Genomic DNA, 21757 nt, shown 5'->3' with positions numbered 1-21757 from the left:
ATCACTGTGTGTATTATCTCTATACTGTGACATCACTGTGTGTATTATCCCTGTGCTGTGACATCACTGTGTGTATTATCCCCGTACTGTGACATCACCGTGTGTATTATCCCCGTACTGTGACATCACCGTGTGTATTATCCCTGTACTGTGACATCACTGTGTGTATTATCTCTATACTGTGACATCACTGTGTGTATTATCCCTGTACTGTGACATCACTGTGTGCATTATCTCTGTACTGTGACATCACTGTGTTTATCATTGACCATCTGGTCTCGGGTAGCAGTGGGAGGTGACTTTGAGGGGGATGGCTAAAATTGTTTCGATGGGTTGATTTAGCAGATGAGGGTCTGCTAAAGATCCCCATTACTGACATTTTTGCTTTCCTGCGTCATTAGCTTATAGGAGACCGTGATTTGTGATCTGCGGTATTGTAAAATATGGTATAAGTGATCAGATGATCGCAGGCTCGTCTCCTAAGCGGACTAAAAAAATAAAGTAAAGCTAAAAAAAATAAAAGATTAAAAAGGAAAAATATAACAATGTAAATCAACCCCTATTTTCCTTGTTAAAAATAAATAAATTCAAATAAAATCTAAAAATATAAACATATTTGGTTTCGCCACATCCATAAAAGTCCGGTCTTTCAAACTATAACCATAATGAATCCACACGGTAAATGCCGTAAAAAGAAAGAAAAAATAAAATGCCAATATTGGGGTTTTTGTCACCTCATTTCTATAAATAAATGCCATTAAAATATTGAATGTATCCCAAACTGGAATCAATAAAAACTGCCTCAGGTCTATGAAAAAAATACCAATTTTACTGGCCTTAGCCATCGATTATATGACAAAATGTCATCTGGCTGCTGTCACCACTAGGGGGAGCTCACTGCGTATGGATGTATACATCTGCCAGTAATGGGGTGGTCCAGGCTTTGGATGACAGTCTGCTGTGGTTCAATGTGACTGCAGACTGCTGACCCCTGACAGCATGCGGTGCGTATGCTGTCAGGATTCTCCGATATTCTCGAGAACTGGAGGTCACGTGACCACATGTATGTATTCACATTGCATACTTGCGGTCGTGTGACCATTCACTCTCCTGGGCAATACTGGAGAATCCTGACAGTGAGCGCACCGCAGTCATCAGACTCTCATCCCAAGCCTGGACAGTCGCTTTAAAGGGAAACTGTCAGCAGGTTTTTGCTATATAATCCGAAAGCAACATGATGAAGGGGCTGATACCCTGAGTCCAGCGATGTATCACCTACTTTACTGGGTGCGGCATTTGAGATACAATCACAGTTTTTTTCTGCTGCGGACCTCAGAATGCTGAGCTGCGTATAACCCCGCCCACACCACAAATGGATAGCTGATTGGTTGCTAATCAGAGGTGTGGGCGTGGTTGGACTAGGAGGAACGAGACACCTAGTCCTGTAGTGATAATCTCCTGCTGATAAAACACTGATTCTATTGAAACACCAACACACACACTAATAAGTGATACATTTCTGGATTCAGGATCTTAACCCCTACGATATGCTGCTCTCGCATTACGTAGCAAAAACCTGTGGACAAATTCCCGTTAAATGCAATAATAAATAATTATGAAGTGAGCGCCACCTGGTGGTTGCAGTGGAAAGGTTATTTTTTAACTTTCTTTTTGAAAAATGATTTTTTTTTTAAATTGTTTTCTAGAACACGCTGATAAGTATTTTACAGAGAGTCTGGGGGTTTACCGAGTGGTGCGAGGCCCCGACGACCCTCAGACGTTGAGCACATGTGTGGAGTTCAGCAAATGGCTCATACAAATCGGGAAAACTCAGGTACGATGGATGTCAGAACAGCCACAGGGTTTGTAATAAATTCATGTGATGGGACCTTCATCTACTCCCTGACCCCATCCCTGCACGATGAGGCGGCTGCTGTATTTAGGGGGAGAACAAATAAATAAACATGTTCAGCTGTGTTTGTATGGGGGTTATCCAAGATTTGTAAAACAGCGCCACAACAGTCCGCAGGTTGTGTCCGGTACTGCACAACAGATCCATTGAAATAAGTGACTGAGCTGCAATACCAGACACAACCTGCAGATAGAAGTGGCGCTGTTTCTGGAAGAAAGCAGCCATTTTTTCTAATCTAGGACACCCCCCACGTTCTTTATTCTGTTTGCGCTCGTGCTGCCAATCATGAAAAGTGAGCTGGATTAGATTCAGCAGCCGGACTGCCAGAGTCTGACTTTTCTGCCATATCTATTCACATAAGGGTCCCAAATCAGAATATCCCTTTAAGGAATAGGTTGTCCCGAGTTAGTACTTTGTGCGACTCTTTTCATTTTTCTGCTGTAATTCATCTCTTCTCCTCTAGGAGGCGTATAAGATGATGAAGGAAGCGGTGGGCTCAGACACAGAGTACAGCGAGGTTGTGGCTGAGATGCTCAGTATCATGGGCAGCGTACACCTGGCTGATGGAAAAATAAAGAAGGCCTACCGCCTGCTGAAAAAGGTGATTTTGCTTCCTGTAACCTGCAGATTTACGATTGTGACTGCCTCCTGTCACCACTAGAGGGAGCTGACTGCAGAAATCGGATGCAGGATTGTGACTACCTGCTGTCACCACTAGAGGGAGCTGACTGCAGAAATCGGATTTAGGATTGTGACTGTCTGCTATCACCACTAGAGGAAGCTGATTGTATTAATCAGATTTAGGAATGTGACTGCCTCCTGTCACCACTAGACGGAGCAGACTGCAGAAATCGGATTTAGGAATGTGACTGCCTGCTGTCACCACTAGAGGGAGCTGACTGCATAAATCGGATGTAGGATTGTGACTGCCTCCTGTCACCACTAGAGGGAGCTGACTGCAGAAATCAGATTTAGGAATGTGACTGCCTGCTGTCACCACTAGAGGGAGCTGACTGCAGAAATCGGATTTAGGAATGTGACTGCCTGCTGTCACCACTAGAGGGAGCTGACTGCAGAAATCGGATTTAGGAATGTGACTGCCTGCTGTCACCACTAGAGGGAGCTGATTGCATTAATCGGATTTAGGAATGTGACTGCCTGCTGTCACCACTAGAGGGAGCTGACTGTATAAATCAGATTTAGGATTGTGACTGCCTCCTGTCACCACTAGAGGGAGCTGACTGCAGAAATCAGATTTAGGATTGTGACTGCCTGCTGTCACCACTAGAGGGAGCTGACTGCAGAAATCAGATTTAGGATGGTGACTGCCTGCTGTCACCACTAGAGGGAGCTGACTGCAGAAATCAGATTTAGGATTGTGACTGCCTGCTGTCACCACTAGAGGGAGCAGACTGCAGAAATCGGATTTAGGAATGTGACTGCCTGCTGTGACCACTAGAGGGAGCTGACTGCAGAAATCAGATTTAGGATTGTGACTGCCTGCTGTCACCACTAGAGGGAGCTGACTGCAGAAATCAGATTTAGGATTGTGACTGCCTGCTGTCACCACTAGAGGGAGCAGACTGCAGAAATCGGATTTAGGAATGTGACTGCCTGCTGTGACCACTAGAGGGAGCTGACTGCAGAAATCAGATTTAGGAATGTGACTGCCTGCTGTCACCACTAGAGGGAGCTGACTGCAGAAATCGGATTTAGGAATGTGACTGCCTGCTGTCACCACTAGAGGGAGCTGACTGCAGAAATCGGATTTAGGAATGTGACTGCCTGCTGTCACCACTAGAGGGAGCTGATTGCATTAATCGGATTTAGGAATGTGACTGCCTGCTGTCACCACTAGAGGGAGCTGACTGTATAAATCAGATTTAGGATTGTGACTGCCTCCTGTCACCACTAGAGGGAGCTGACTGCAGAAATCAGATTTAGGATTGTGACTGCCTGCTGTCACCACTAGAGGGAGCTGACTGCAGAAATCAGATTTAGGATGGTGACTGCCTGCTGTCACCACTAGAGGGAGCTGACTGCAGAAATCAGATTTAGGATTGTGACTGCCTGCTGTCACCACCTCAGGGAGCTGATTGCATAAATTGGATTTAGGATTGTGACTGCCTGATGTCACCACTAGAGGGAGCTGACTGCAGAAATCAGATTTAGGATTGTGACTGCCTCCTGTAACCACTAGAGGGAGCTGACTGCATAAATCAGATTTAGGATTGTGACTGCCTGCTGTCACCACTAGAGGGAGCTGACTGCAGAAATCGGATTTAGGAATGTGACTGCCTGCTGTCACCACTAGAGGGAGCTGACTGCATACCTTTACAATAGTCCTGCTTTTGCAGTCTATGTAAATCGCACCCTAAAGTAGTCAGAGATGATCTGCGGGTAGGATTTTAGTGTATATTGTATTTGTAACAATAAGTAATAAGATCCCGTTCTTAGGGCTGCTTCAGATGTGCACTGGTGGGTACTAGTGGGTTCTGGTGGGTCCTGGTAGGTACTGATGGGCAGGGTTCACCATAGATGTAGCACTGACCATTCGGAATCCATGCTGTAAATGTATCAGTATATGATGGCCGGATTCCTGTTCCTTCCCTACAGTGTCTGGAGATCCAGACTGCCGTGTACGGCTCCCAGCACAGCAAGAGCAGAGAGACCCAGACCCTCCTGACCGCCCTGCAGAAGTAAGTCCTCTATATTGTAGGATCTACGGCCAAGATTCACCATAGGGGATACTTGTTGTCAATTCCTAAAACAAGAAATGGATTCCTTTCGGGCACTGGAGAACATTTCCATCATAATTTACGCCATTTTTGTGGCAAACGTTACATTGTGATGCATTTGTTGGACGTGCCCCTCCGGGATAAACTCCGCACCCTTTTCAAAAAGTTGTCTGGGTCTCGTATACAAGAACCAAAAGTTGCAAAATGTCTATAGAACTATGAGCTGCGAAAAAAAAGATTGCGACATTTCATACACTTTTATGTCAGAAATTTGGTGAAAATTGGTTGATGATTTAGGGCGCATGTCTGTAAAATCCCTTATAGGATATTTTTCCCCCATGGGACTAAACACTTATCGGAAAGTAGTTGCTATCTACCTGCTTGTTCTGCCTCATGACGATCTCTCCTGGCTCAGAGCAGTCACAGACCGCTCCTGCCGGCGATTCTCCTGCTTCTTGTGACATCACATCGACAGAGCAGCTTCTTCTCTTCCGCTCTGCTCTGTTGATGTTGCGTCACTGCCGACATCATGTTTATTGACAGCTGTCTTAGACTGAGCCGACTGTCAATCCACATGATCTTGGCAGTGACACTTTGTTGACAGAGCGGAGCTGAAGAGAAGAAGCTGCTCTGTCGACATGATGTCACAGGAAGCAGGAGAATCACTGGCAGGAGCAGTCACTGAGCCAGGAGAGATTGTCGTAGGGCAGAACAAGCAGGTAGATAGCTGATAAGTTCTTAGCCTTATAGAAAAAAGAAAACAAAGTCCCAGATAACCCCTTGAACTCTTCTGTAATTCTCCTCTTGGTGTCCCAAGAGATCAACCTCGCCTTCTCTCTTACATCTTGTCTTCTTTTCCTGCTATTTTGTCCTCTTGTTCTCCTTGCTATCCTTTTGTAGCTGTAACACAGCTGCCTGCAGCAGGAGCCTCCCCCCACTGCTCTGTCTCTAGAGCAGATGGATTTAGGCCTCACCCCATATTTCTGCGTGTAACAGTGTAAATGTCACCTCTAAGGCATCAGGTCCACTTACACCATGTTCCATCTGACGTAGAAATGTATATTTAGAACTACACAATCTGTATTTAGAATTTGTTCTGGATTGTTTGACCCCATAATTGTCCACGTACGGAGTCTCATCTGCCTCTTTGCAGGTCGGGAGCAAATGGCGAATAGAGGCGACATCACTGCGGGTCTAAGTAAGAGCTGCACCCGGCCGGATAGGCAAAAACGTCTCAGCCTCAACGATTCCTACACTATGGAGAAGACCTGCAAAGGGACGTCCCCGGGGTCTGCACTGCCCTGTAACCACCAGATACTCGGCTTGTAGGTGACCATCAACTCACCCGAATATTACAGAGCTGTGCCCCCCACAAGATCAATGAATCACCGGATAGTCGGCGGCCATACATGACCTTTATGTGTGACTGGGTTCATCCATTGGCTGGATTGGGCTGAGACACCATTCATTTCTATGGGATGGGATGCACATGTGATGGGAAACAACAAAGCCAACCTGACGTCAGAAATAACACCGCCAACCAGTGCACCGGTTACAGATTTACTTGTGTTAGTCAACACCTGCTGTACACACAGAAATGTGGAAGAGGCTTCTTCCATCCCATTTTTGGCCCTTTTTGTCCTGGAGTGACTGTACTCATCCATATTACTGTACTCATCCATATTACTGTAGGGTCATTGGAGCCACATAGGCAGAATTCTACATTTGTTTATTTTTTTTATATACGGTAGATTTATTTATTATAAGGTTACATGTAAGTCTTTATATTATTAAAAATGCTTACCTATTTCATATTTTAGCCTCTCTTTGGGACCCTCGCATGCCTGGGCGATATCTACGAGCTTGGGGAGCTGTGTGTGCATTGTGCCCAAGTGATACTGTTCGTTCACAATCCTTAATAACGTTTCCACCAACAGCAACTTTACTTAGCAGGTCCCAGGCAAAACGCATCTGGCCTTGACTACAGAGGACCCTATGTTGTGTCCATGGAATAGCTGCTGGGCTGTAGAGGATCATCAGCACATCGGGTTAGCGCCGGACAGATGGAGACAGCGACAAAATAAAGAGGCGGAGATATGAGAAAGTGTTTGTTCAGTAGAGCTTTCAGTCGAACACCAAGCCTATTCCCCCTTCCACCATGACCTTGCTTTTTCCTAGTCATGTTGGATGTACCCTTCCTTTCTTTTAACCAGCTGTTTCACAACCCTAGGCCCAGATATGTCAGTCACCTGTCACTAAATTAACAATCAGTATTTATTTTCTGAGATAGTGTGTCTGGACCAAACTATTAGCAGAAAGGATTTAGATTCTGAAATATGGCCTCCTGCCAGCACCACAATATTAGCCCAAATGACTTAGATCATGAAATGTGGCCTCCTGCCTGTACCACAGTATTAGTCCAAGCGATTTTGATTAGGAAATGTGGCCTCCTGCCTGCACCACGATATTAGCACAAATGATTTTAATTAAGAAATATGGCCTCCTGTTGTGAATTCTGTTTTTGGGCTCCCTCTGGTGGCTACTGGTGGTACTGGCTGACTTTTGTCTTGTGTTTCCAGTGCACCTGTTCCCATCAGGAAATTGGGAGTTTCCTATTTAGTCTGGCTTCTCAGTCATTCTAGTGCCGGCAATCAATGTTACCAGAGCACCTCTGTTGCTTGCTACCTGCTCCAAGTCTGCAATTCAGCTAAGTTGGATCTTTGGCATTTTTTGTGTTTGTTTGTCCAGCATGCATTTATATTTCTCTTGCTGCTGGAAGCTCTAGTGATCTGAAATTACTACTCCGGTGTCATGAGTTGATAACGGAGTTAAGGTAATTTCAGGATGGCTGTTTAGGGTTTTGAGGTGACCGCGAAGTCCTCTTTTGTATTTTCTGCTATCTAGTCAGAGGGCCTCTCTTTGCTGAATCTATATTCATACTGCGTACGTGTTTTCCTCTTACCTAACCGTTATTATATGTGGGGGGCTACTATAACTTTTGGGGTTTCCCTGGAGGCAAGCCAGGTCTGTGTATTCCTCTACTAGGGGTAGCTAGATCTCCGGCTGGTGCGAGGTGTCTAGGGATAAACGTAGGCACACCCCCTGGCTACTATTATTTGCGTGTTAGGTTCAGCATCGCGGTCACCTGAGATTCCATCTTCCTAGAGCTAGTCTGTTTTTGCCTGAGTCCCTGCCATTGGGAATCATGACAGCCTCCTTCCTGCACCACAATATTAGCACAAATGAGTTAGATTATGAAATGTGGCCTCCTGCCTGTATCACAATATTAGCACAAACGATTAAGATTAGGAAATGTGGCCTCCTGCCTGTACCACAATAATAGCACAAACGATTAAGATTAGGAAATGTGGCCTCCTGCCTGCACCACAATATTACCACAAACGATTAAGATTAGGAAATGTGGCCTCCTGCCTGTACCACAATATTAGCACAAACGATTAAGATTAGGAAATGTGGCCTCCTGCCTGCACCACAATATTAGCACAAATGATTAAGATTAGGAAATGTGGCCTCTTGCCTGCACCACAATATTAGCACAAATGAGTTAGGTGCTGGAAGGTCGATTTCACCCAGGATCCTATGTATCCTGACAATAAACTGCCTATCTGCCTACTTGCAGCAGTCACAGGAGCAGCCTCTCTGTGCTATTACAATGAAAAAATGGCATCACCCAAACAACATGTTCGCTTTTTATATGGAGAGGGATATGTGACTTCGGCAGCCAATGACAGAAGCTCTTTTGTCTGGACGTTTTGGATGGTTTCTGCGCCCTAATTGGCTGCCAGGATGTGCACACATTAAGTTATTTAACAAAAAAAATTACACTTCGCCGCTCCTCTGACATATACACAACCCCTCTCAAAGAACCCGTCTTCCCCACTTTTCATACAGAACCACTATCCTAGCCAAAGGATCACTTACCGAACTGTGACTGAATTTTGCTGACTTTGAGGAAAAATGCTCGGGAAACCAAACTAATCCAAATGTGCTACGCTTGTGTCAAATTTGAGATTGGCAAACGTTTTCCGAACAAGTCCGCTAATCTTTAGTTCTGCAGGTGGTGATTAGAGACTATTTATCTGTTCTTATCCTTTTTGTTTGTTATTTTGGACACTTTTGCATTTTGTCATTGCTCTCATCCCTATAGTTAGTGTACAGTAACCCACAGAAGTTGCTCAGGTAGTGCAGCTCATCCAGGATGGCTCATCAGTGTGAGCTGTGGCAAGAAGAGTAGCTGTGTCTGTCAGCACAGTGTCCAGAGCATGGAGCTGATACCAGGAGACAAGACAGTGCTTGAGATGTGGAGGGGGCCATGGGAAGGTAACAACACAGCATCAGGACTGCTACCTCCTCCTTTGTGGAAGGAGGAACAGGAGGAGCAGTGCCATCAACCTGTAAAAAGACCTTCAGCAGGCCACAAATGTGCATGTGTCTGCTCAAACTGTCAGACATGGACTCCATGAGGGTGGTATGAGGGCCCAACATTCACAAGTGGGTGTTGTGCTTACAGCCCAACACCCTGCACGGCGATTGGCATTTGCCAGAGAACACCAAGATTGGCACCGATTCATCATTGGTGCCCTGTGCTCTTCACGGCTGAAAGCAGGTTCACACTGAGCACATGTGACAGACGTGACAGAGTCTGGAGATTCAACAGAGAGCGATCTACTGCGTGCAACATCCTTCAGCATGACCAGTTTGGCAGTGGGTCAGTAATAGTGTGGGGTGGCATTTCTCTGGAGGGCCGCACAGCCCTCCATGTGCTCGCCAGAGGTAGCCTGACTGCCATTAGGTACCGAGATGAGATCCTCAGACCCCTTGTGAGACCATATGCTGGTGTGGTTGGCCCTGGGTTCCTCCTAATGCAGGACGATGCCAGACCTCATGTGGCTGGAGTGTGTCAGCAGTTCCTGCAAGATGAAGGCATTGAACTATGGACTGGCCCGCCCATTCCCCAGACCTGAATCCGATTGAACACATCTGGGACATCATGTCTCGCTCCATCCACCAACGTCACGTTGCACCACAGACTGTTCAGGAGTTGACTGATGCTTTAATTCAGATCTGGGAGAAGATCCCTTAGGAGACCATCCGCTGCCTCATCAGGAGCATGCCTAAGCATTGTAGAGGTCATACAGGCACGTGGAGGCCACACACACTACTGAGCATCATTTCCTTGTCTTGAGACATTTCCACTGAAGTTGGATCAGCCTGTAATTTGATTTTCCACTTTGATTTTTAGTATCATTCCAAATGCAGACCTCCATGGGATATTAATTTTGATTTACATTGGTCATTTTTAGGTTTTATTGTTCTCATCGCATTCCCATATGTAATCAATAAACATTTGCAACTTGAATATTTTATTTAGTGATATGTAGGATGTGGGATTTTAGTGTTCCCTTTACTTTTTTGAGCAGTGTATATAATGTTTTATTACACTGTTCACCATGTGGTAACAGTGATAAGGTTGATTTATTCTTCTGTGATACCACATTTATTTTGCATACTTTGCTACTTTAACACACTAAAAACAATATTTTACAAACAAAAATTGTTTTGTATCACTGTATCCTGAGAGCTGTTAATGTTTTAAGTTTTTTTGTGGAATGAGGCATCATCAGAATAAACATCAGGAAGCCACAACAGAATGTAACTGTATGCCCTATTGCGGCAATGGGTTCAGCGGCATCACGGTGTTTCCTAAGTGACCCCTCCACACAGGTAAACCCAGTGATTCACACATGACGTCCACTTTCAATATAGTCGTTAATTTCTACTTTCCTTCATCAGGCCCAAAATACCTTGAAGACTTCTTCCACCCACTTCTCATTTGTGCAGAATATAATGCACAGGTATTTTTGGGTCATCCCTTTTCCAGCATCCTTCTGATTGTCCCAACCTCTGCACAATATGGAGGTATATTGCTATAACTGTCCATAGTGCACCTGACAGTAATAACCTATTGAAGAGAGAGGTATCCGTGGACATGAATAAGAATAACCTGTGTGGTGAAAATGTGTCGGCGCTGTCTACAACATGTTTTAATGATTAAAAAAAAAGAAGTTTTTAATCTGAGCACTGGATACCTCTGTCTTCATTTAGATGTCTAACAGCACATGGTTGGACCCAGAGAAAACCAGTGTAGGAAAAATATCTTACTTTTATTCTGCCACAGTAAAAGTGCTAACAGTGCACATTGTGTATCTACACACCAAAACCATACCATAGGGGGCATGTGGGACATTTTCCCTGAGTTCATCCACAGGGTAGCACCACTGGGCTTCCTAATGCGGTGGTCCATGGTTTCTCTCAGGTGGTGGTGTTTTGCCTCGCCACGGAGTGGGATTCACCCTTCCACCAAGCCGGTTGTCGAACTGACAGCAGACTCAGAGAAAAGGCAAAATGCCAGCTTTCTGCATTCAATTGTACTTGTATCTTTCAGGCGCTATTACAATTGAAGAACTGACCACCGACACTTCTGGGGTCAGGGCAACGTCAGCAGAGGAATCAGGTGACATAATCACCTCATCACATTGCTGATGTCTCTCCTGCACTGTAGAGGAGGATGGTCAGCAGTAAGGTAAGCGCTCCAATGAAGCCGAAGATAGAGGAATTTTATTGGACGGTTGGGGGGATAGTGTGAGGAAACAGTATGGGTGGTGGAACTGTGAGGGGACAATATGGGGGTGAGAGTGTGAGTGGACAGTATGGAGGAGGAAAATAAGTTGACAGAATGGGTGACAAAAAACAGCAGGGACAGTAGGAATGGAAAAGTGTGATGGGACAGTACGAAGGTGAATAGTGTGAGAAGACAATATGGGGAGAAATCTGAAGGGACCATATTGGAGGTAAGTAATGAGGAGAGTGTGTAAGGGAACAGTATGGAGGATAAAAGTAAGGGGACACTATAAGTATAAGGGGAGAAAACTGTAGGGGACAGTACGGGAGTTGTGGGAGGAAAAAGCTTTGGGGTGAAGTGTGAGAAGACAGTATGGGGTCAAAAAGTGTGAGTGGCCAGTATTGGGGGGTATGAGGTGTCATTATGTGGGAAAAAATGTGCGAGGAGACATTATGGGAGAGAAAAATGTGATGGGACAGTAGGGGGAGAGAGAGGGGTCTCAGTATAGAGGCCGGGCAGTGTTGGAGGGCAGTATAGAGAGAGGACAGCATGGGGAGACAGTTTGAGTGCACAGCAAGGAGGGGAAAGTATACATAGGGGAAGTGTGGAGGGGCACAGCATAGAGACTGTGCAGTATAGGAGAAGCACAGTGTGAGGGGACAGTGTAAAGAGAATGTCCAGTTATGAAAGGGGGCAGCATGGTGGGGGATACTTAAGATAAGGAGAAGGAGAGTGTAGTGGTTATAGCTAAAAAGGGTGGACCGTGGCGATTCTGAATTAAATCAACTATCTTCTATGCCTTTTGAACTCCAAATAATAAGATATGTTTTAGTGCTTGAGACATCAAACAAAACAGCCATAGTCTGGTGTACTAAGCAGGATTTTTGATTTATTAATGCACAGCGGGGCCCTCAGAGCGGGCGACAGGCAGCTTCAGAATGCTATGAACCTGCAGACTAACCTCATATCAGCAGATAATGATGTCATGGTAGCTGAAGTGGCTCGCTGGACCCCTCAACACTTCTCTCGTGTCCACAACAATTGTTATATAGTGGGAGGTGGCACTTGTGGATGGTATAGGACCCCCCGGGGGCACTCCTGTAGAGGTGGTGTCTGGGTGCAGGTTTCGAAGCGAAAGAGGTAATGGGGTACAGACTCTCTCTTAAAGGCAAAGTTCACAGTATATTGTGCATATGGATGTAGTGATTCTCTCCTCATGAGACATGCGAGGTTATGGCCTCTCAGGGCGGCTGGAGCAGAGTTCTCTTCACTTGCTATTAGAGGAAATGCTATGCGCAGTCCAATAAATATTACACTGATTGAAGGACCTACACAGATTGGTTCTCTGTGGAAACACACTAAAGAGTGGAATGTTATGATCTGGTGACCTTGGAGCAGCATGAAACTTTCTCTGGAGTCGGTGGAACCTGTACTGACCGCAAATCCCTAAACTGACACCGCAACTAGAAGTAGCCGTGGGGTGTGCCTAACATACCCTAGACACCTCGACACAGCCGGAGGACTAAATACCCCTATAGATGGAAATAGGAATGCTACCTTGCCTCAGAGCAGACCCCCAAAGGATAGGCAGCCCCCCACGAATAATGACTGTGAGTAGGAGAAGAACAGACACACGCAGGTAGAAAACAGGATTTAGCAAAAGAGGCCATTCTAACTAAATAGGAAAGGATAGGACAGATTACTAGGCGGTCAGTATTAAAACCCTTCCAAAAATATCCACAGCAGATAATACAAAAAGTTCCACAATCTAACTAAAGACATGGAATGTATATCTGCCACTCCAGAAAATACAACAAGACTGAGAAAATACTGACACAATCTAAGCTGGACAAGAAAACACAAAGAATAGCACTGAATTGTGAAGCACAAGCATGTGTGCCACAGGAAAAAAAAAACAGACACTTATCTTTGCTGATTTGGCAGAAAGGCAGGAGGAACCAGGCAGAGGTCCTACACCTCCCAACAACAATTGACAACTGGCAAGGACTAATGAATCCTGCACACCTAAATACCCCAGTCAGAACTGCAATCAGCAGATACACCTGACCAGGACTGCAACCCAGGGACAACTGCATTACCACCTACTACCACCGGAGGGAACCCAAAAGCAGAATTCACAACAGTACCCTCCCCTTGAGGAGGGGTCACCGAACCCTCACCAGCACTCCCAGGCCGATCAGGACGAGCCAGATGAAAAGCACGGACCAAATCAGCAGCATGGACATCAGAAGCAAAAACCCAAGAATTATCCTCCTGGCCATAACCCTTCCATTTGACAAGGTACTGAAGCCTCCGCCTCGAAAAACGAGAATCCAAAATCTTCTCAACCACATACTCCAACTCCCCATCAACCAAAACAGGGGACGGAGGATCAACAGAGGGAACAACGGGCACTGTTATGGACTGGTAATTTAGGAGCGACATGCCACTAGCTCTGGGCAGGTGGTAACTATACAGACCGCAGTCCCTGATCTTAACACAACACTAGCAGTAGCCGTGGAATGTTCCTGTCACTCCCTGGACATCTCGTCACAGCCGGAGAACTAGCTACCCCTAAAGGTAGAAACAGGAAAGCTATCTTGCCTCAGAGAAAATCCCCAAAGGATAGGACAGCCCCCCACAAATATTGGCTGTGAGAGGAGAAGGAAATGACATACGTAGTATGAAACAAGATTTAGCAAAGGAGGCCAATTCTAGCTAGATAGACAGTAAGGAAAGAAACACTGTGCGGTCAGTAATAAAAACTAGAAAAAGTCCACCGCAGAGATATGCAAAAATCTCCACACCTGACTAAAGGTGTGGAGGGCAAAATCTGCAGCCCAGAGCTTCCAGCTTAGCTAAATAGATACATACTGATAAGCTGGACAAATGAACAAAACATAAATGTGCTGAACAATAAGTCCACAACAAGTGGACTGCAAAAGGACAAGCAAGGACTTAACTTTGCTGAACGGATCAGAGTGTCAGGAAAATCCAAGAGCCGTGCCTCCAGGCAAGAACAATTGGCAACTGGCATTGATTGAGGGATAAAGCCAGACTAAAATAGCTGAGCAGAAAGAAGATCAGTGGAAGCAGCTGCTGATACTAAATCCAAGAAGCAGCTATACCACTCAAAACCACAGGAGGGAGCCCAAGAGCAGAATTCACAAAAGTGCTACTTACAACCACCGGAGGGAGCCCAAGAGTGGAATTCACAACAGGGCACCACATATTTCCGCAATAAAGATCTATGGAAGACATTATGGATAGCAAAAGAGGTCGGAAGCGCCAATCGAAAAGACACCGGATTAATAATCTCGGAAATCCTATAAGGACCAATAAACCGAGGCTTAAACTTAGGGGAAGAGACCTTCATAGGAACATGACGGGAAGACAACCAAACCAGATCCCCAACCCGAAGCCGGGAACCAACACACCGACGACGGTTAGCAAAACGTTGAGCCTCCTCCTGAGACAACACCAAATTGTCCACCACATGAGCCCAAATCTGCTGCAACCTGTCAACCACAGAATCCACACCAGGACAATCAGAAGGCTCAACCTGCCCAGAAGAAAAACGAGGATGAAAACCAAAATTACAAAAAAAAGGCGAAACCAAAGTAGCCGAACTAGCCCGATTATTAAGGGCAAACTCGGCCAATGGCAAAAAGGCCACCCAATCATCCTGATCGGCAGACACAAAACATCTCAAATAAGTCTCCAAAGTCTGATTAGTTCGCTCGGTCTGGCCATTTGTCTGAGGATGAAATGCGGAAGAAAAAGACAAATCAATGCCCAGCCTAGCACAAAAGGCCCGCCAAAACCTAGAAACAAACTGGGAACCTCTGTCGGACACAATATTCTCCGGAATACCATGCAAACGAACCACATGCTGAAAAAACAATGGAACCAACTCTGAAGAGGAAGGCAATTTAGGCAAAGGCACCAAATGAACCATCTTAGAAAACCGGTCACAAACAACCCAGATAACCGACATCCTCTGGGAAACCGGAAGATCAGACATAAAATCCATAGAAATATGCGTCCAGGGCCTCTCAGGGACCGGCAATGGCAAAAGTAACCCACTAGCACGGGAACAACAAGGCTTGGCCCGCGCACAAGTCCCACAGGACTGCACAAAAGAACGCACATCACGTGACAACGAAGGCCACCAAAAGGACCTACCAACCAAATCTCTGGTACCAAAAATACCAGGATGACCAGCCAACACAGAACAATGAACCTCAGAAATCACTCTACTAGTCCATCTGTCAGGAACAAACAATTTCCCCACAGGACAGCGGTCAGGTCTATCAGCCTGAAATTCCTGAAGAACCCGCCGTAAATCAGGGGAAATGGCAGAAAGGACCACCCCTTCTTTCAGAATGCCGACCGGTTTAAGGACCTCAGGAGAATCAGGCAAAAAACTCCTAGAAAGGGCATCAGCCTTAACATTCTTAGAACCCGGAAGATACGAAACCACGAAATCAAAACGGGAAAAAAACAAAGACCATCGAGCCTGTCTAGGACTCAGCCACTTGGCAGACTCAAGGTAAATCAAATTCTTATGATCGGTCAGGACCACAATATGGTGCTTAGCTCCCTCAAGCCAATGTCGCCACTCCTCAAATGCCCACTTCATAGCCAACAACTCCCGATTGCCGATATCATAATTGCGTTCAGCAGGCGAAAACTTGCGGGAGAAGAAGGCACACGGTTTCATCAAAGAACCAACAGAATCCCTCTGAGACAAAACGGCCCCTGCCCCAATCTCAGAAGCATCAACCTCAACCTGAAACGGAAGAGAAACATCTGGTTGGCGCAACACCGGAGCAGAAGTAAATCGGCGTTTAAGCTCCTGAAAGGCAGAGACAGCCGCAGAGGACCAATTCGCCACATCAGCGTCTTTTTTCGTCAAATCAGTCAAGGGTTTAACCACGCTGGAGAAGTTAGCAATGAAACGGCGATAAAAATTTGCAAAACCCAAAAATTTCTGAAGGCTCTTCACGGATGTGGGTTGAATCCAATCATGAATGGCCTGAACCTTAACCGGATCCATCTCCATAGATGAGGGAGAAAAAATAAAGCCCAAAAAAGAAACCTTCTGCACCAAAAAGAGACACTTAGACCCCTTCACAAACAAAGCATTGTCACGAAGGATCTGAAATACCATCCTGACCTGTTCCACATGAGACTTCCAATCATCGGAAAAAATCAAAATATCGTCCAAATATACAATAAAGAATTTATCAATATAAGTCCGGAAGATATCATGCATGAAGGATTGAAAAACAGATGGAGCGTTAGTGAGCCCAATTGGCATCACAAGGTATTCAAAATGGCCTTCGGGCGTATTAAACGCAGTTTTCCATTCATCACCCTGCTTAATACGATCAAGATTATATGCCCCCCGAAGGTCAATCTTCGTAAACCAACTAGCCCCCTTAATCCTAGCAAACAAATCGGAAAGCAAAGGTAAAGGGTATTGAAACTTGACCGTGATCTTATTCAAGAGGCGATAATCAATACAGGGTCTCAAGGAGCCATCCTTCTTAGCAACAAAAAAAAAACCTGCTCCCAACGGTGAAGAAGATGGCCGAATATGCCCTTTTTCCAAAGACTCCTTAACATAGCTCCGCATAGCGGTATGTTCAGGCACAGACAGGTTTGCGGAGCGCCCCCACACCGCCGCAGGGCCGAGGGGTACCCGGAGCCGGGCCTCTAGGTCTCAGTCCTGGGGTTGTCACGGTGGCTAGACCCGGTCCGTGGCCCTGTCTGTCAGTGGGGGACGTCCGGTGCAATAAGTGGTGTAACGGTGCAGTTGTGGGGTGCAGGTCGCGGTAAATAACGAGGACACCAGGTTGCAGTCTCTTTACCTCTTTACTGGAGATCTCTGAGTCCTCAGTCCAGAATACGGTTCACCAGGCTGCGCAAGTCCGGCCGGTCCAATGGCACTTCCAGAGTTCTCTTCACAGGTGGAAATCGGTGCCTTCCTTCTTAGCGCTATGTGTTGTAGTCCTCCCCTGCTGTGCTTACGGAAAGTACCCCACAACTGTTGTGTCTGTTTCTTAAGTTCCCTCACAACTCGATTAAATGATGTTCTTCTAATCGTCCGTCCCTCCCTGATGTTACGGTTAGAACGGCACCCGTTTGTCGGGTAGGCCTGGAGTTCTTCCGGGACCCTAGAGACGCCCCTCTCCCACAATTGCCTCCCAAGACTTCATAGGTGATATGTGTTAGACAGCCCGCCTTAAACTGACTGTCCTGCCGCTGTTTAGAGTATTGCTTGAAGCTGAATGTTATAATACTCCCTCGGCGTTCCGGCCACCGGTAGTGCGCCTCAGTAGGGTGTTGCTTCGGTCTTACAGCACGACCCCTACTGGAATTCTCCTATTGCTTGATCTCGTTTCTCACTCAGCACAATCTATCTCGCTTCTAGTCCTTTCTTGAATCCCGCCGCTTCCCGGAGCTGGCGCGGACCCGTTACGTTCTTTCCAATGCCAAGCCTCTGCCAGGATCCCACCCCTGGCAGAGACCCTACTGTCTCTTCCTCCGCAACACCCTCTGCCACAAGGTGTTGCTTCGTTCAATCCAGTCAGCTTTCTCTCATCTAACTTCCTGCCTGACCCCCAGTTTACCCACTATGGTGGGGAGTGGCCTAATGAATAGAACCCTTAGCTCCCCCCGGAGGCCCGGCTGTGAAATGTATTGTTGTCTGTGATACCTGATCAGATGAACTCCTTCAGTGCCATCGGACGCACCATGGCTCCCCATAGTGGCGGAGCCACAGTACTGCAACGACCAGGACTCTGGGGCGCTGCACTCCCCCCTGGTTAAACACAGTACTCCGGGACTGGGAAGAAAACAATACAGGTTAGCAAAAAGACATACAATTTTTGTTGAGTGCAAAACAATAAGTATACTTGAACAGGCTTCCCTTTATGGGAGGTGAGGACACTTTAACGTTACAAACATAATTAAATATCATAGCAACATGCTATAATTAGCTTTTCTTACCCAACCGGGTATTCTACTAAGTGCAAACATTATTGACCAATAATTTAACTTTGCCTTTAAGGATATACACTCTTAATCCGCTAAAGACCTTCCTATAATCACATTATAAGGTATTTTAACTTTTCATTCTCCTTCTTCGAACCTGCAGGACCGCCTGTCCCTATGGCACCAGACCTACTGCCTCTCCTTTCTTTTACAGGACCGCCCCGTTCAGCCAGGGCCTACTGCCTTTCTCTACTATACATGGTATAGACATAACATTCCTTTCAATTAGAGAACATGGAGCCGGCTCTACTTGGCTCCTATTAGGACTCACTCACTAACCCCCACGGGTCCACTTTCTGTCCTTAGTAACACATTTCTAACTTTCTATGGGGACTCAGGGTTTACCTTCTATCCTCACCTTCATTATTACTTTCTTACTTTCACTTAAGCAGAACTCTAAATCTGCCCCTACGGGCTTTCTGCATCTTTCCTTTTAAAGAACATTATCTAGGTTTCACATCTTAAACAAGTTGAACGCACATCACTTTCCTATATGCAAAACAGTTACATTTCTTCCAGAGCATCATCATCAGCATTTCTTCACATTTAACCAGTAAAACACATTTAACTTTTCTCATTCCAACATTACCATGGCATTACTGTTCTAAAACAGTATCTCTCGTAAGTACGCTGTTGGACATCCCCTTTAAAAGAGGATCAAGTCTTTCTGAGGTAGCTCGTCTTCTCAGCCTACCAGTCTTTGTTCAGCAAAGGTTCCAGAACGGTATCTTCGCAAAGAGTCTTTAAATAATACCAGTAGGAAGCGCCTTTAATAAGGTGCAAACTATTTACAAGAAAGTTTGGATCATGCACTGTTCATGATTTCTCAGTTTGTAAAACTTGTGCAAACTTGTGGAAAAACAAACAATAAGGATCCCGGGTCAACTAAGGGATCCATAAAGAGTTAACCCTGGACGGGTTTAGCAACAACAATCAGGAACAGTCAGGGGCGTAGCTAGAGCTTTTGCCGCCCGGGGCTGTTCCCGAGTTTGGCGCCCCCCCCCCCCCCCCCCCCGAATGTATGCAATTTTCACACTTAGTCATGTACCGACGAGCTCCTCTCCCTTAAGCTCCCAATGTTAAGTGAAAAACTGAGAGAAGCAGAAGAGAAGCTCGTTGTTACAGGACCACGAGTATGAAAATCGCATATGAGTGACGTGTCCATGTGTCGACGACTGGAACCTGCAGAGCTGAATCCTGACATCGCAGCTTCTGAATTCTCACAACTAATGCACTGCACACTTTTAGGATTCTCCCTGGCCGGTGGACGGTCATGTCAGCACAAGCATGTGATTTGTATACTTCTGACCACATTCCGACTAGACGTGCCCAGCCTCGCTCAGTTCATTATCATAGAGTGAGGCCACACATGTCTAGTCAGCATGTGACCGCATGTATGTAAATCGCCAGCACGAGAGAATCCTGACAGTGTGCAGGGCACACTGTGAGAAGTCAGAAGTCTGCAGTCACAAAGAATGACTGCAGACTCATTACAAACCTGGACATCCCCTTTAATGCTCCTAACATAAATAAAAACATGAGAGTTAGTTAGTATCACAAATAACATTTACATCCAGGTACCTTATAGATGACGTCGCCTCTGGAGTTGTTCTCCTTCATTTCTTCATATTGTCCAGACCCCATGATGAGTTTTCTGATCCACAGCCGTCTCTGCAGACTTCCATCTTCTCCGTTCTTTTGCAGAAAATCTCCACATGACGCCCTTAAAGATACAAGTGTCATTATAATGCTCCTGAATAAAAAATTGCCCCTCACTATATTGTCTGCATAAAATATGACCCCCACACTGTCCGTCTTATGGTACTTGCTCTTCACACTGACCTCCCCTTTCTATACCGGACCCCTCTTCACACTGACCTCTCACACTGTGTCCCCCCTATAGGGCCCAGTATTTATACTGTACTCTCTCATCACACTCCCCCTCCTTTGTATACTATCCCCTCCTGGCTGTGCCCTTACACTGTCCCCCATGCTACGCATGCACACATCCCAACACCCTCACTCCCCGTACTCTGTCCACATACGTTTTTCACATCGCTACTCATACTGTGTCCGCATACATTCCCCTGTTTGACCCCAAGCTGTCTGCACCCATCCCCATACTGTTTCCTCATATATGCCCCCCCATCTCCCCCTTTGCTCTTCATTTTGTGTCCTCAGATCTCCCCCACACATTAAATCCCCCATCTCCACTCACATTAAATCTCCCCCCACAATAAATCCCCTCATCTCCACTCATATTAAATATCCCCAATCCAATAATATATCCCACTATCCCCACTCACATTAAATCCCCCCCACTCACAGTAAATCCCCCCCACAATATATGCCCCCCATCCCCACTCACATTAAATCCCCCCCACAATATATGCCCCCATCCCCACTCACAGTAAATCCCCCCCACAATATATGCCCCCCATCCCCGCACATTAAATCCCCCCCACAATATATCCCCCCCATCCCCGCACATTAAATCCCCCCCACAATATATCCCCCCCATCCCCGCACATTAAATCCCCCCCACAATATATCCCCCCCATCCCCGCACAGTAAATCCCCCCCACAATATATGCCCCCCATCCCCACTCACAGTAAATCCCCCCCACAATATATGCCCCCCATCCCCTCACATTAAATCCCCCCCACAATATATGCCCCCCATCCCCTCACATTAAATCCCCCCCCACAATATATGCCCCCCATCCCCTCACATTAAATCCCCCCCACAATATATGCCCCCCATCCCCTCACATTAAATCCCCCCCACAATATATGCCCCCCCCCCCTGCACTTTCGGTGTCTTCAGCTCCACTGGAGCACTTACCACCGCTCTGCATCTCCTGCTCTGCCGCGCAGGTGAGTGACGTCAGCAGCGTGATCACATGACCTGATCACGCTGCTGGCGTCGCTCTGACCCGGCAGTCAGAGCTTCAATTGTACTCGCATCACAGATACGAGTACGATTGAACACTGGGAGCCGGCGCGCCGCAGCTTCTCTGTGCCGGCTGTCAGCTTGACAGTCGGCACAGAGAACAGCTGACTCCCAGTGCGGGGGGTGACAGAATGCAGCCGCCGGGGGAGACACTGCGGACCGCCGCTTTAGGCGGCCCGACTGCGCCCCCCTGCCGGCTGCTCCCCCCTAGATACGCCACTCACTCACCGCCGCATTGTGCCGCCCCCCGCATTGTGCCGCCCGGGGCGGACCGCCCCCCCCGCACCCCCCTTCCTACGCCACTGGGAACAGTAACTATTTACATTTTCAGAAGCATTAAAATCTCAGAATCCCCCACGAGGCGCCACCTGGCGGGGGAACCCCTGCAATACAGGCAGTTCAGGTTCCAGGTTCACTCCCGCGGCCAGGTACACCCCATGGGTGCAGGT

General features: G+C 46.6%; 1 protein-coding gene across 5 annotated transcripts in view; it reads left to right on the top strand.

Moving 5' to 3' along the window:
* TTC23L (tetratricopeptide repeat domain 23 like) overlaps positions 1 to 21757 on the top strand; it is a 42642-nt gene that overhangs the window by 11882 nt on the left and 9003 nt on the right. For 4 of the 5 annotated variants that reach the window (XM_077281716.1, XM_077281722.1, XM_077281730.1 and 1 more), the window contains 4 exons: positions 1707 to 1834; positions 2376 to 2513; positions 4529 to 4611; positions 5804 to 7296. In XM_077281716.1, coding sequence (XP_077137831.1) covers positions 1707 to 1834; positions 2376 to 2513; positions 4529 to 4611; positions 5804 to 5825 — 371 coding nt within the window. In that variant the 3' untranslated portion in view covers positions 5826 to 7296. Of the gene's footprint in view, positions 1 to 1706; positions 1835 to 2375; positions 2514 to 4528; positions 4612 to 5803; positions 7297 to 11116; positions 11255 to 21757 lie in introns of those variants that run through there. The other variant, XR_013220965.1, reaches the window with a different exon arrangement.

The sequence above is a fragment of the Ranitomeya variabilis genome, chromosome 1 (genome assembly GCF_051348905.1).
Source record: "Ranitomeya variabilis isolate aRanVar5 chromosome 1, aRanVar5.hap1, whole genome shotgun sequence".
In the NCBI taxonomy this organism is placed as follows: Eukaryota; Metazoa; Chordata; class Amphibia; order Anura; family Dendrobatidae; genus Ranitomeya; species Ranitomeya variabilis.
The sequence above is the reverse complement of the archived record's forward strand: the minus strand, read 5'-3'. Positions and strand labels throughout refer to the sequence as shown.